At 38.5% G+C, this 14726-nt stretch overlaps 1 protein-coding gene across 1 annotated transcript in view; it reads left to right on the top strand.

Annotated features, from left to right (window-relative positions):
* Syn (synapsin) overlaps positions 1–13766 on the top strand; it is a 98705-nt gene extending 84939 nt beyond the window's left edge. The window contains exons 14-15 of the mRNA XM_071696692.1: positions 6985–7150; positions 7782–13766. Coding sequence (XP_071552793.1) covers positions 6985–7150; positions 7782–8023 — 408 coding nt within the window. The 3' untranslated portion in view covers positions 8024–13766. The remainder of the gene's footprint in view (positions 1–6984; positions 7151–7781) is intronic.
* Positions 13767–14726: the final 960 nt, after the last annotated feature.

Below are 14726 nucleotides of genomic sequence, written 5' to 3'. Positions count from 1 at the left end.
CAAACACATTCAACAAACCTTCAAAATACTCACTCCATCTCCTTCTCACATCACCACTACTTGTTATCACCTCCCCATTTGCGCCCTTCACTGAAGTTCCCATTTGCTCCCTTGTCTTACGCACTTTATTTACCTCCTTCCAGAACATCTTTTTATTCTCCCTAAAATTTAATGTTACTCTCTCACCCCAACTCTCATTTGCCCTTTTTTTTACCTCTTGCACCTTTCTCTTGACCTCCTGTCTCTTTCTTTTATACATCTCCCACTCAATTGCATTTTTTCCCTGCAAATATATATATATATATATATATATATATATATATATATATATATATATATATATATATATATATATATATATAATGTGTGTGTGAGTGGATGGGCCATTCTTCGTCTGTTTCTTAGCGCTACCTCGCTGACGCGGAAAACAGCGATTATGTACAATAAATAAATCAAATGTATAACTAAATCCGCAACCAGGATCCTAACCTTTGCGCCCAACCTTGGATGGCCCATAAATGCGTCACGGTCAGGAACGCACCCATGGACACATACAGGCAGCATTACCAATACACTTTAGCCATTTTACAGTGATATGTATTTTGTGATGCGCTGTATTATCTGACTCATGAGAATTATAAGTTGAGTGACACGTCATGCAGTGGTTCCAGGATGGTTAAGATCTCAAGTGGGTATCTGCAAGTCCTGAGCATGTTTTGGATGGCCCAAGTTTCAGTATTTGCTTCCTGTTTCATTTTTTGGTTAAACATGTAAATAAATGATGTACATATATAGATTCTCCTTTACAAAGAGTTTTTCCACTTTACTTAGCATACGATATTTGTGATTATCAAATATCTTTCTGAAGAAAGTTTGTTTTACACTGGAGAACTGTACTCTACAAACAAATACGTTATAGAACTAACTCCATTTATGTGTTGCAAAGATCTCGATCAATCTTTACCTAAATTCTATTTATATGAAAATATTTCTGTTCATAACTTTTTTGAATATCAGAATTTTTCTGAGTGACACTTTACCAAGTTCAATGAATCAAACCAAACATTTGTTCCTCTTATTACAAATGTAACCTTGCTAACTCCCACCCCAGCCTTTCAAGACCTCAAGCCATCTCATCAAACATTATAGCGGCAACCATTGCCAACCCTTATTCGTAGCATTATAGCAGCAAGCACTGCCAGCTCTTGGGGGTAGTAGTATAGTGGCAAGCATTGCCATTTTTTTATGTAGTATTATAGTGGCAAGCATTGCCAACCTTTGGGTGGAGTAGCATAGTGGCAAGCATTGCCAACTCTTAGGTGTAGTAATGAAGTACCAAGCACTACCAACTCTTTGGTGTATTGCTAAAGTAACAAGCACTGCCAACTCTTGGGTACATTACTATAGTGGAAAGCACTGCCAAAACTTTGAGTATAGCATTATAGTAGCAACATTGCCAACTCTTGGCTGTAACACTGTAGTAACCAGCATTGCCAGCCCTTGAGCTTAGCATCATAGTGGCAAGCATTACCAACTCTTGGGTGTAGCATTATAATAGCAAGCATTGCCAACTATTGGGTGTTATATAATAGCAGTAAGCAATGCGAGCTCTTTGATGTAGCATTATGGTGGTAAGCATTGCCATCTCTTGAGTGTAGTAATGTAGTAGCAAGCATTGCCAACTCTTGGTTGCACGACTACAGTAGCAAGCATTGCCAACTCCTGGGAGCAGCATTATCGCGGCCAGTATTGCCAATTCTTGGATGTATTATAATATGGCTCTGGACTGAGATGACAACAGTTTCAAAGACGTCATAACTTCTACTGACGTTCAAGGCTAAAGTCGATTTCAAAATAAAGACAGGGACCTGTACATACTGTGTCTATCTGGTAAATAATGGGCTACTCAACATTGTAAGCTCACAATGAAGGGAGCCTATACCCCCATCCTACGTAAACCATGGAAAGGTCTGTGAGGCCTGGATGTGGAAAGGGAGCTGTGGTTTCGGTGCATTATTACATGACAGCTAGAGACTGAGTGTGAACGAATGGGGCCTTTGTCTTTACCTAGCGCTACCTTGCGCGCGCGCGGGGGGAGGGGGGTGACGACGAGAATGCATGAAGGCAGCATGTATGAATATATGTATATGTCTTTGTATTCATATGTATGTATACGTTAAATGTATAGGCATGTATATGTGCGTGTGTGGGCGTTTATGTTTATACATGTGTATGTGGGTGGGTTGGGCCATTCTTTCGTGTTTCCTCGCTAACGCGGGAGACAGCGACAAAGTATAATAATATAAAAATGATAATAACAATGATATATATATATATATATATATATATATATATATATATATATATATATATATATATATATATACATAAATATATATACATATATATATATATATATATATATATATATATATATATATATATATATATATATATATATATATACATATATATATATATACATATATATATATATATATATATATATATATATATATATATATATATATAGAGAGAGAGAGAGAGAGAGAGAGAATTTGAGAAGACGTACTATATTCTCTTTTGTGCATGCTTGCGGAAAAGCTTGCTAAATTGTTTGTGGGAATAAAAATTACTACTTCCTAGTAATTAATTCATCAAGAGTTTTCAAATTAACAAGATGATATGACACTTTGCTATACTGTCCGTGATAATGAAGCCAAGTACGGGGCTGCAGTGCATCAATCGTTACTCCCGGAGGCATATGGTAACATCATGGTAGTATATACAGGTTCATATGGTAAGATCATGGTAGTATATACAGGTTCATATGGTAAGATCATGGTAGTATATACAGGTTCATATGGTAAGATCATGGTAGTATATACAGGTTCATATGGTAACATCATGGTAGTATATACAGGTTCATATGGTAAGATCATCTTGGTATAGACAGGTTCATATGGTAACATCATGGTAGTATATACAGGTTCATATGGTAAGATCATCTTGGTATAGACAGGTTCATATGGTAAGATCATGGTGGTATATACAGGTTCATATGGTAAGATCATCTTGGTATAGACAGGTTCATATGGTAAGATCATCTTGGTATAGACAGGTTCATATGGTAAGATCATCTTGGTATATACAGGTTCATATGGTAAGATCATCTTGGTATAGACAGGTTCATATGGTAAGATCATCTTGGTATATACAGGTTCATATGGTAAGATCATCTTGGTATAGACAGGTTCATATGGTAAGATCATCTTGGTATATACAGGTTCATATGGTAAGATCATGGTGGTATATACAGGTTCATATGGTAAGATCATCTTGGTATAGACAGGTTCATATGGTAACATCATGGTAGTATATACAGGTTCATATGGTAAGATCATCTTGGTATAGACAGGTTCATATGGTAAGATCATCTTGGTATATACAGGTTCATATGGTAAGATCATGGTGGTATAGACAGGTTCATATGGTAAGATCATCTTGGTATATACAGGTTCATATGGTAAGATCATCTTGGTATATACAGGTTCATATGGTAAGATCATCTTGGTATATACAGGTTCATATGGTAACATCATGGTAGTATATACAGGTTCATATGGTAAGATCATCTTGGTATAGACAGGTTCATATGGTAAGATCATGGTGGTATATACAGGTTCATATGGTAAGATCATCTTGGTATATACAGGTTCATATGGTAAGATCATCTTGGTATATACAGGTTCATATGGTAAGATCATGGTGGTATAGACAGGTTCATATGGTAAGATCATCTTGGTATATACAGGTTCATATGGTAAGATCATCTTGGTATAGACAGGTTCATATGGTAAGATCATCTTGGTATATACAGGTTCATATGGTAAGATCATCTTGGTATATACAGGTTCATATGGTAAGATCATCTTGGTATAGACAGGTTCATATGGTAAGATCATCTTGGTATATACAGGTTCATATGGTAAGATCATCTTGGTATAGACAGGTTCATATGGTAAGATCATCTTGGTATATACAGGTTCATATGGTAAGATCATGGTGGTATAGACAGGTTCATATGGTAAGATCATCTTGGTATAGACAGGTTCATATGGTAAGATCATGGTGGTATAGACAGGTTCATATGGTAAGATCATGGTGGTATATACAGGTTCATATGGTAAGATCATCTTGGTATAGACAGGTTCATATGGTAAGATCATGGTGGTATAGACAGGTTCATATGGTAAGATCATCTTGGTATAGACAGGTTCATATGGTAAGATCATCTTGGTATAGACAGGTTCATATGGTAAGATCATCTTGGTATAGACAGGTTCATATGGTAAGATCATCTTGGTATATACAGGTTCATATGGTAAGATCATGGTGGTATAGACAGGTTCATATGGTAAGATCATCTTGATATATACAGGTTCATATGGTAAGATCATCTTGGTATATACAGGTTCATATGGTAAGATCATCTTGGTATAGACAGGTTCATATGGTAAGATCATCTTGATATATACAGGTTCATATGGTAAGATCATCTTGATATATACAGGTTCATATGGTAAGATCATCTTGGTATAGACAGGTTCATATGGTAAGATCATCTTGGTATATACAGGTTCATATGGTAAGATCATCTTGGTATAGACAGGTTCATATGGTAAGATCATCTTGGTATATACAGGTTCATATGGTAAGATCATCTTGGTATAGACAGGTTCATATGGTAAGATCATCTTGGTATATACAGGTTCATATGGTAAGATCATGGTGGTATAGACAGGTTCATATGGTAAGATCATCTTGGTATAGACAGGTTCATATGGTAAGATCATCTTGATATATACAGGTTCATATGGTAAGATCATCTTGGTATATACAGGTTCATATGGTAAGATCATGGTGGTATATACAGGTTCATATGGTAAGATCATCTTGGTATAGACAGGTTCATATGGTAAGATCATCTTGGTATAGACAGGTTCATATGGTAAGATCATCTTGGTATAGACAGGTTCATATGGTAAGATCATGGTAGTATATACAGGTTCATATGGTAAGATCATCTTGGTATAGACAGGTTCATATGGTAAGATCATGGTGGTATATACAGGTTCATATGGTAAGATCATCTTGGTATAGACAGGTTCATATGGTAAGATCATCTTGGTATATACAGGTTCATATGGTAAGATCATCTTGGTATAGACAGGTTCATATGGTAAGATCATCTTGGTATAGACAGGTTCATATGGTAAGATCATCTTGGTATAGACAGGTTCATATGGTAAGATCATCTTGGTATAGACAGGTTCATATGGTAAGATCATGGTGGTATATACAGGTTCATATGGTAAGATCATCTTGGTATAGACAGGTTCATATGGTAAGATCATCTTGGTATAGACAGGTTCATATGGTAAGATCATGGTAGTATATACAGGTTCATATGGTAAGATCATCTTGGTATAGACAGGTTCATATGGTAAGATCATCTTGGTATAGACAGGTTCATATGGTAAGATCATGGTAGTATATACAGGTTCATATGGTAAGATCATCTTGGTATAGACAGGTTCATATGGTAAGATCATGGTGGTATATACAGGTTCATATGGTAAGATCATCTTGGTATAGACAGGTTCATATGGTAAGATCATCTTGGTATAGACAGGTTCATATGGTAAGATCATCTTGATATATACAGGTTCATATGGTAAGATCATCTTGGTATAGACAGGTTCATATGGTAAGATCATGGTGGTATATACAGGTTCATATGGTAAGATCATCTTGGTATAGACAGGTTCATATGGTAAGATCATCTTGATATAGACAGGTTCATATGTTAAGATCATGGTGGTATATACAGGTTCTTAAGGTAAGATCATGGTGGTATATACAGGTTTATACGGTAAGATCATGATGTTATATACAGGTTTATACGGTAAGATCATGATACAGGTTCATGCGGTCAGATCATGATTTTATACACAGGTTCATACGGTAAGATTATGATGTTATGTACAGGTTCATATGGTTGGATCATGATATTGTATAAAGGTTCATACGGTTAAATCATATCATATATAGGTTTATACAGTCAGATCATGATAGTATACACAGGTTCATAGGTAAGACCATGATATCACATACAGGTTCATACGGTAATATCATGATGTTACATACACAATCATACGATTAGATCATGATGATGTATACAGGTTCATACGGTTAGATTATAAAATTATATACAGGTTCATATGGTTGAATCATGATATCATATATAGGTTCATGGGGAAGATCATGATATTATATACTGGTTCATACGGTAAGATCATGATGTCATCCTTAAGTTCATACATAAAGAATCTCAAGATATCATCCTCAGATAAATACGGGACTGAGAACAGGATATCAATGTAGGAACATACAGGAAGGAGCTCAGACTATCATCCTTGGGTACTAATGGAAAGATCAGGGTATCATTATCATGTACATACGGGAAGGAGTATCATCATATCCTCCTCACCTTCATCATAAGAACATCATGATCAAGTTTTTAATGACCATTGGATAGGTTTAGTTATAGATGTATAGTTACGCTATTAGATTTCAATGACCATTGGATAGGTTTAGAAAGTTATAGGTGTTTACTTACGCTATTAGATTTTCAGTGAAATTTTTAGATATTACTGGAACTTTTGAATATCCAAAGAAGCCTTCAGATGTTTAGTATAACTTTTAGATATCTTATGAAAATTCATACAAATATTCAGTGAAACGTTTGAATATTCAATGAAACATTTAAATGTTCAGTGATGCTTTGATGTTCAGCGATATTAGTAAAAGCTCAATTGCAGTGTTAAGAAATAGAGACAATATTGTAGAGTCTAGGATGTACATAATGGATAGAGAGGATGAGTATAATGCGCGTGTGTGTGTGTGTATGTGTATGTGCAGGGTGCGACGCGACCGGCGGAGCTGACGCGGGGTTCCTCCCGTCAGTCCTTGAGTGGAACCCTATCATCACGGGGAGGCTCCCCCACCGAGGACACCTCCCGCCTCGTCACAGGGGAAACTCCCATCCCCGGAGGTTCACCTAGCCAGCAGAGACGAGATTCACAAGGTATGTTCTGGTTAAACCCCATCTTCTTACCCTTCCTCCACTACTTATCACCTGCCACTCCTTGTTCTCAACTCCACTCCTTGTTCTACCTCACACTTCTTGTCCTCACCTTCCCCTCCATGTCTTCAACTCCGCTCCTTTTCCCTACGTCCCGCTCCATGCCCTTACCTTCATTTCTTGTCCTCACCTCCCGCTCCACGTACTTTGTCGCTTATATTGTTCACTTAAGCTGTGCATTATACCAATATCAATGTGAATTAAACGCATGAGTGGTATCTGACCAAGCACTTTGTGCCACCCAACTTGAATGGGATTAATACCTCTGAATACTGCATTGTGATTAAAATATCCTAGACATGAGGGATGATGCATGCTACTTCCTCATAGCATCAGTGAGTTCCCATACACCCAGCGCATTGTGAAGTCACGATCAAGTCCTGGTTAATAATTTTTTAAGAACTAGGATGTTTAAAGGGTGGAGAGTGAGTGGATGTTTCAAACTCTCACTGCAACATTGCTCTGCATGTGTGGGAATAAGCCTTTAGAATTCGTATATTGACGTCGTGTTGCTCAAGAGTAAACATCCACTGTAGTCTGAGTCCGTTCGCTAATCCCATTCCTTCTTGAACAGTTGGTTCTCCAACAGCATCCCAGTCGAGTACCATCAGCGGGTTCAGCAGCGCCAGTGGGACTCGTCGACAGCCCGATGACAGCAGCCAGTCTTCGCAGCAGTCAGCCTCACAACAGAAGGCACCGCTCTTCGGCCGCCAAACCTCAGTCACTGCCACTACAGAAATTCAGAGCGGCGATGACGCAGACGATACCATGAAGAACCTTCGGAAGACCTTCGCCGGTATCTTTGGGGACATGTAACCTGCAGAGTCAGCAGTAGGAGCTTACAAAGAAGAGAACACCAGAAACCAAGGAGGATGGAAGTCTTTAAGGACATATATCTTTCTCTGAAGAAATGTATCATCATGAATCCCGGTCACCTTCATTGGCTCAATGTTAGACTTAGCCTTGGGATATTCTGCCTTAAGTATCTTGCGTGATGACACGAGACATATGTAGATAATACTACAGATTACAGTTATAAGGAACTTGTTCATTTTCCATCTTGGTTCAGCAAAACAACGAGGAAATCCTCCACCAAGTACATGGTTGCAGTCTCTCTCCTCGCCTGTGAACAAGATTTGCGATACAAAGCCTTGTATCATGTTTCGACAGAACTCACTTTCATCTGTTTTGTATTTGTGAGCACGTGATCTCTTGCCTAGAATGACATGAAGCAATTTACCGGTGGATCTTGGGATAAAGTTGGAGCAAAACCAAATATATTGGTTGAGGAGCCGCACTTCATTACGTTACTTAAACTCTCTTATAGAACCCAACTTACACAGATTATTTTGATATAGAATTGTTGAATTTCATACACGTTGAACTGATTTTACATAGCATTTTTATAGATATTATAAAAAGCATTATTCATAAAGACTTTGATAGATGTTACTCATGCTTGTGTGATGTGAGAGGTGAGACTTTATCCACCAATCAACCAATAATAAAATGTATTCTCCCGTACACTCATGTTATCGCAGGTCTTGTCACAGTTCTTATTGCATGAATCGAGACAATATGCAGAGCGAATAAAATTTTGCGAATTTTTAGGAAGATGTTATTTAGAAGTTTAGCTGAGCTTCTAGATTATAGTAGACCAGGCCTACCAAGGTTGAACCTTTACTGTTACGCTAGACCAAGCCTACCAAGGTTGAGGTGCGGTGAAGATTCTTTCTTATAAACGATATATTTAGGTAAAAACTGCCAAAACAGTGAGGTATTGTTCACCTAGATCATAATTGTTGGGCCATGAATAAGTCTTTCCAATGATGTCTATAAGTCCACGAGTTCACACGTCCAGGTCATGTGTACCTGGGTTCTGGGACATTTGGCATCCCACTGGCACTTGGTACTTGATCGAGTGATTAACTTGTAGCGAGTGTTTAGTGGATCATCACACGATTGAACTCCAGTGAACCATTAGATGTTGGTCATGCGACTCTCAGCCAAGAAAATTTCACTGTTTACATTCTTAAGGATGATAATGATGACGATGATAGTCCAGATGTTAACTGCCAAATAGAACGACTTGGGGAGTCGCTGCCAAGTGTCTTCAACTTGCATTATTGATGACATTTACCAATGTTGTTAGCAATATATTCTGTGTTGTTTTATCTCGTGGGTGGAATACTTCTGACTGTTTGTGCTGTGCGTGGACTTGATGTGGTTGTCTCTTATTGACTTTGTGATCGTCTATCTTCTAGAATTTTGATGGTCCATAGACACTGTAGGAACAACAGCAGTTCTTAGATTTGTATGGTTTCTCCATAAGGTTCACCTTTGTCGTAAAGACATACAAACCTCATGCTCGAGACTGGTTGCTGCTGATCTACTCATTATGAATGTTGCCCAGACTGGAGCAACTGATGCCTTGGTATATATATAATTCGTACTTATATCTTGAGCATAAATGTAATGAATTATTAGAATGTCCTTGCCAAAAGTCTTCACATCCCATGGTCTTTTTTTTTTTTTTTTTTTTTGTGGAATCCAAAATATTACCTCTTAAACCTTATGGCATTTTCCGCTTGCCTGGTTGACGTACTTGACCTGGTTTAACACAAGACCTCCCCTACCCTGATGCTCTTTATGCCTCCACTTCGTCTAGCATGCAATTTGACGATTGATGTGCATTATAGTCATGAGACCATTTTGATTTACATTTTAAGTGTCAGTACCCGCAAAGGCAACTCCACTACGCCCAGAAAAATAAAGTGATTCAATATAAAGATCACGAGAAGTATGAAAGTTGGAGAGGATTTTGATCGACTGAAAGACATAGTTTAGCCTTAAAACATGTCTTCACCTTTCTCCTGGCCGAGGTAGTCCTGCCTTTCTTAAGGCCTTCTTTCGGTGATTCTAGACAAGTTCCTTACCCTTGATCCTCATTCCTTTCTGACCCCTACGACCTCCTGGTCAAAGCACAAATACAATGAATTGGTATTTACAATATTTCATTTCTTTTATTTCCACCCGTGGTGCTTGTCACAGGCGTGAATATAAGCAAGGTGTGAACAAATTGCTGCAGTCATGTGACAGAGGAAACTAGTAGACGTGAGCTATGTACTTATTTCAGTATGGAAAATAGGAAACTGGTAGACGTGAGCTACCTATTTCAGTATACGATAAGGGAAACTACATGACATAAATTTGTGTATGAAGTAGTAGTCAACAGTAATCACTTGAGAGAGGAATAAGAAAGGTGCGAAGAGCTAGTCACAGTCTAGTGGCAGGAATGATCCCGGCATTAGTTTGTGGCAGTTGTATCTCAGACGAAGTAAAATGATATAAAAGATTCGCAGGAGTGTGCAACCTGCTTCTGATAGTAACACTAGGAATAACAAAGAATTACCCTGTCACTCATTAGGTGAACAACTAAATGATATATCGTGAAGCTGAAACACGTAGATAGTAACACTGATTTCCATAAATATGAATATTATGATACTGTCTATATTCCCAGAGTAAGATGAGAGGTATTGTTTCCGCCTCAGGCCACATAGACACCGTTCAGAGGAAGTCCATGTTTAGCTAGTCATTATGATCACTAATACAGGACTCGTGACCTCTCGAAAGAAGGTACATAGTACTGTAGTAACGCTGTCAACTCAGGAGTCATTACGGCGTCGGAGCCGGGCTGGGGGGATTTGACCTGGTGTCTGGCGGGTATTATGAACTACAGCTTGTGTTGTGCGTCTGTATGATGAACTACAGCTTGTGTTGTGCGTCTGTATGATGAACTACAGCTTGTGTTGTGCGTCTGTATGATGAACTACAGCTTGTGTTGTGCGTCTGTATTATGAACTACAGCTTGTGTTTTGCATTCAACTGACGGCACTGTTTGTCAAATGCTCGAACCAGCTAAAAGCTCTCGTTTGTAAGGATGTTGACCCGCGGGAGTGAGACAGTGTACAGCGTGTTAGTTTTAATTGCTAAATATATGAAAGTGAGAGGCACCTTAGGTTATATCAGCTTTAACCTTTACATACCTTTTCTGTCCATAATATGACACTAAATCTTGAATGATCATTTCCATATTAGATAAAAAAGATCTCCGTTTGTTCTGTAGATTAAGATTCTGAAAGAGACCAGATACCCGTTATATTCCCCAGACACATTCTTTCTGTTTGTCCCCAGTGATGGAGCTACATTTTATCTCCAGGAACCGCTTTTTGATCCTTGAAATTTGCTCCCCTCAGCTGAAAGATTGAACAGCAAATGTTTCGCCTCCTTCAGCTGAACTCTCCTCTGAATTGCGCTAGAAATTCTATTCATTTTCCCGTCAGAACACTGAATTTTACACCTTTAAAGACCTTCGTCTAAATTTACAATTCTCTCTCTCTCTCTCTCTCTCTCTCTCTCTCTCTCTCTCTCTCTCCTTTCATGTTTCCGCCTGATTGGCTTCACGTCACTCTTGGGTAAAACGATGGAAAAGATAATGAGACAAAATCGTGAGAATTCTTAATCATGAAATGATAGATAACCATAAAGGCTTCCGCAACAAAAGACATTATTATCTGATAATTTTGTTATAATTATTCAATGTTATGTATGGCATTGGGATTCAAAAGTACCTACTGATGTAGTATGCCTTGGCTTTTTATGAAGTACCACACAAGACCCTGCTATGTAATTTAGAATTACATGGAATAAGGGAGGAATTATGTGCATGTACTAGTGACTGGCTTCCCGACATGAAACAACTTTTGGTTTTAGATGGGGAAGCCCTAGACTAGCTGCACGTGGACCAGTCCTATTCACAACACATATAAGTTATCTACCATTGTATTTAAGATCTCCAGATTTGCAGATGATACCAGACTAGGAGGTAGAGCTGTGTGTTAGAGGAATTGTGAAATAGTTCAGAGATACAAACAAACTAGTAGTGGTTAGACAAATGACAAGTGAAATTTAGTTATGGCAAATGTAAAGTTATACACTTGGTGGAAAAAAAACATATGACCATCACTTAATCAGAAACCTGCTATCTGAAGTGAATGAAGATAAGGAGCTTAGAGCTATAATTAGTACGAATCTGAAATATAGTGAAGGTTGTGTAGCATTAAGTACGGTGGGAAACTTGAGGTAACTACATCCTACCTTTCATAGCCAGGAACATAGACTATAAATCAACAGAAAAAACTAACTTTTTTAATGCTCTGGCAATACCACACCTTTGTATTCCAACATTGGTCCCCAGACCGCAAGAAATGTAAAGAAAAATAGAACAAGTACAAAGACGAACGACAAAGCCGATTACCGACGTATGAAGAGACGCTAAGGTTAAATCTCGTTTCTCTTAAGAACCGTACTTTTCGCGATGCTTTGTCAAAAATTTTTCAAAGATTTGAATAAATTCGACTACGTAAATCACGAAAAGTTTTATTTGAAATACAAAATACAGCTGCTAGGATGAATGGAATAAAACTTAAACATAAGAAATGTGATATTCACGTGAAAAAGAGTTTCTTTGCATACATATGTGTTGAACACTGGAGTGAATTAATGTCAAACATTCTAACTCACAAGACTAAAAACACCTTCAAAAACCAGTTAGACAAATGTCCCATAAGGTATCCACTGACGGCATACAGGGAAAAAATATTTACATACCCATGAATTCCCTGTTCTCACTTTAGACTCTAAGAATATATTGGCGTGCAGCACAGGGTAGGACAGTGCTGTAATGTTTCATATTAGGATTTCCCTTTCATTATATTCCATTAAATTCCATGCAGGCTTACTTCATAGTACTTCTTCCATTATTTCTCTTCCCGCCGGCTGTTGTTGCCCAGAGGGAGCACAGTGTGGGGAAAGAGCCACCTTATAATTTATCGTTACTTCATCACTTAGTGAAGGAATAGATTTGTTTAGATTTCAAGTCGAAAAACAGTTTACCTAGACATGAGTTAACGGGCCCTCGTAGTGTCTTTTTCATGTATTCCCATGTGCTCTCTCTCTCTCTCTCTCTCTCTCTCTCTCTCTCTCTCTCTCTCTCTCTCTCTCTCTCTCTCTCTCTCTCTCTCTCTCTCTTCTACCTGTGGTCTCAAACTGAATCTTTACATTTCATTTTTAGTAGTTACTCAGTCCACGATCTCTTATCTGTTTACCATAGAATGCTTTCGTTCCTCAAAAGAAAACAAACTCATTCCTAGAACACCTCAGTCTTTTGCTAAGATCTGGCGGAAACTGATAAGACCTCACTATACAGCACTGCAACCTGAGTTTCCATGTGGTCAGAAGTAAGATTTCCTGTGTCCTCAGTCCACTCAGTACTCTTCTAGCTCACTGGCTTCCTCCTTGTTGCATTGAAAACAAATGATTCCTGTGATCTATTACTTGCCGATGACCACGAGGTAAAATGAAATACGATATATCCCAAGTGCACTTCTGTGTATAATAATATCAGCAGAGGAGATATGTGAATGAGATAGAAGACTTAGAACAGCCACACACACACACACACACACACACACACACACACACACACACACATACATATATATATTCCTATGAGTCCACGGGGAAAATGAAACACGATAAGTTCCCAAGTGCACTTTCGTGTAATAATCACATCATCAGGGGAGACACAAGAGAGAAATATAAGTCAGTTGATATACATCGAAGAGACGAAGTTAGGACGCCATTTGGTAAACATACGATTGTCCAAGACAGACGTGGACTTATAGGAATATATAGGAGAGGCGGAGCTAAGACGCCGTTGGTACAAAAGTGTTTCTGGTTTGTGGTGTTCGGATCTGGCACCATGCCTTAAACATACTACCTATATCTCCTTCTCATCTTTGTTACATCCACACACATTCAGACACCTTAGCTTGAGCCTTTGAGGAAGACGGGTATGTGGCCTGTAGTCTTTGTGTGTAATAAGTGTTTGGTCATTGCCAGTGATAATGGTTCTACACTGTTTACATCCTCCCAGCCACTCGTGAAAACCAATAGGTTCCTCCAAGCTGCTAGTGAGGACTAGTAGGATCCCTAGGCCACCAGTGATGATCAGTAGGGTCTTTCAAGCCACCGATGAGGGTCCAGTGGGATCCTCCAAGCTACCAATGAAGGCCAGTAGGATCCTCCCAGCCATCAGTAAGGACCAGTGGGATCCTTCAAGATACCAGTGAGGGTCCAGTAGAATCCTCCAAGCCGCCAGTAAGGACCAGTGTGATCCTATCATCTACCAGTGAGGACCAGTAGGATCCTCCCAGCCACCAGTGAGAACCATTAGGATCATCCCAGCCGCTAGTGAGGATTGTCGCTCTGTTAATGTCACTTGCTTGCCCTTTTCGTTCCACTTATTGGGGAGATTCATTTGGCTCGCGTTTCAATTTTAATGGAGAATCATATAAGTGTAATTTGTAAATCTTTATGATTCTATTCAGAAGACAACAAGCAGCTTCACTCATGACGTCTTTAAGTTGTTTTATCTGTACCAAAATTATTCTTT

This window comes from Panulirus ornatus, chromosome 59, assembly GCF_036320965.1.
Source record: "Panulirus ornatus isolate Po-2019 chromosome 59, ASM3632096v1, whole genome shotgun sequence".
Classification (NCBI taxonomy): domain Eukaryota; kingdom Metazoa; phylum Arthropoda; class Malacostraca; order Decapoda; family Palinuridae; genus Panulirus; species Panulirus ornatus.
Note: the sequence above shows the minus strand (reverse complement) of the source record. Positions and strands in the feature narration are given on the sequence as shown.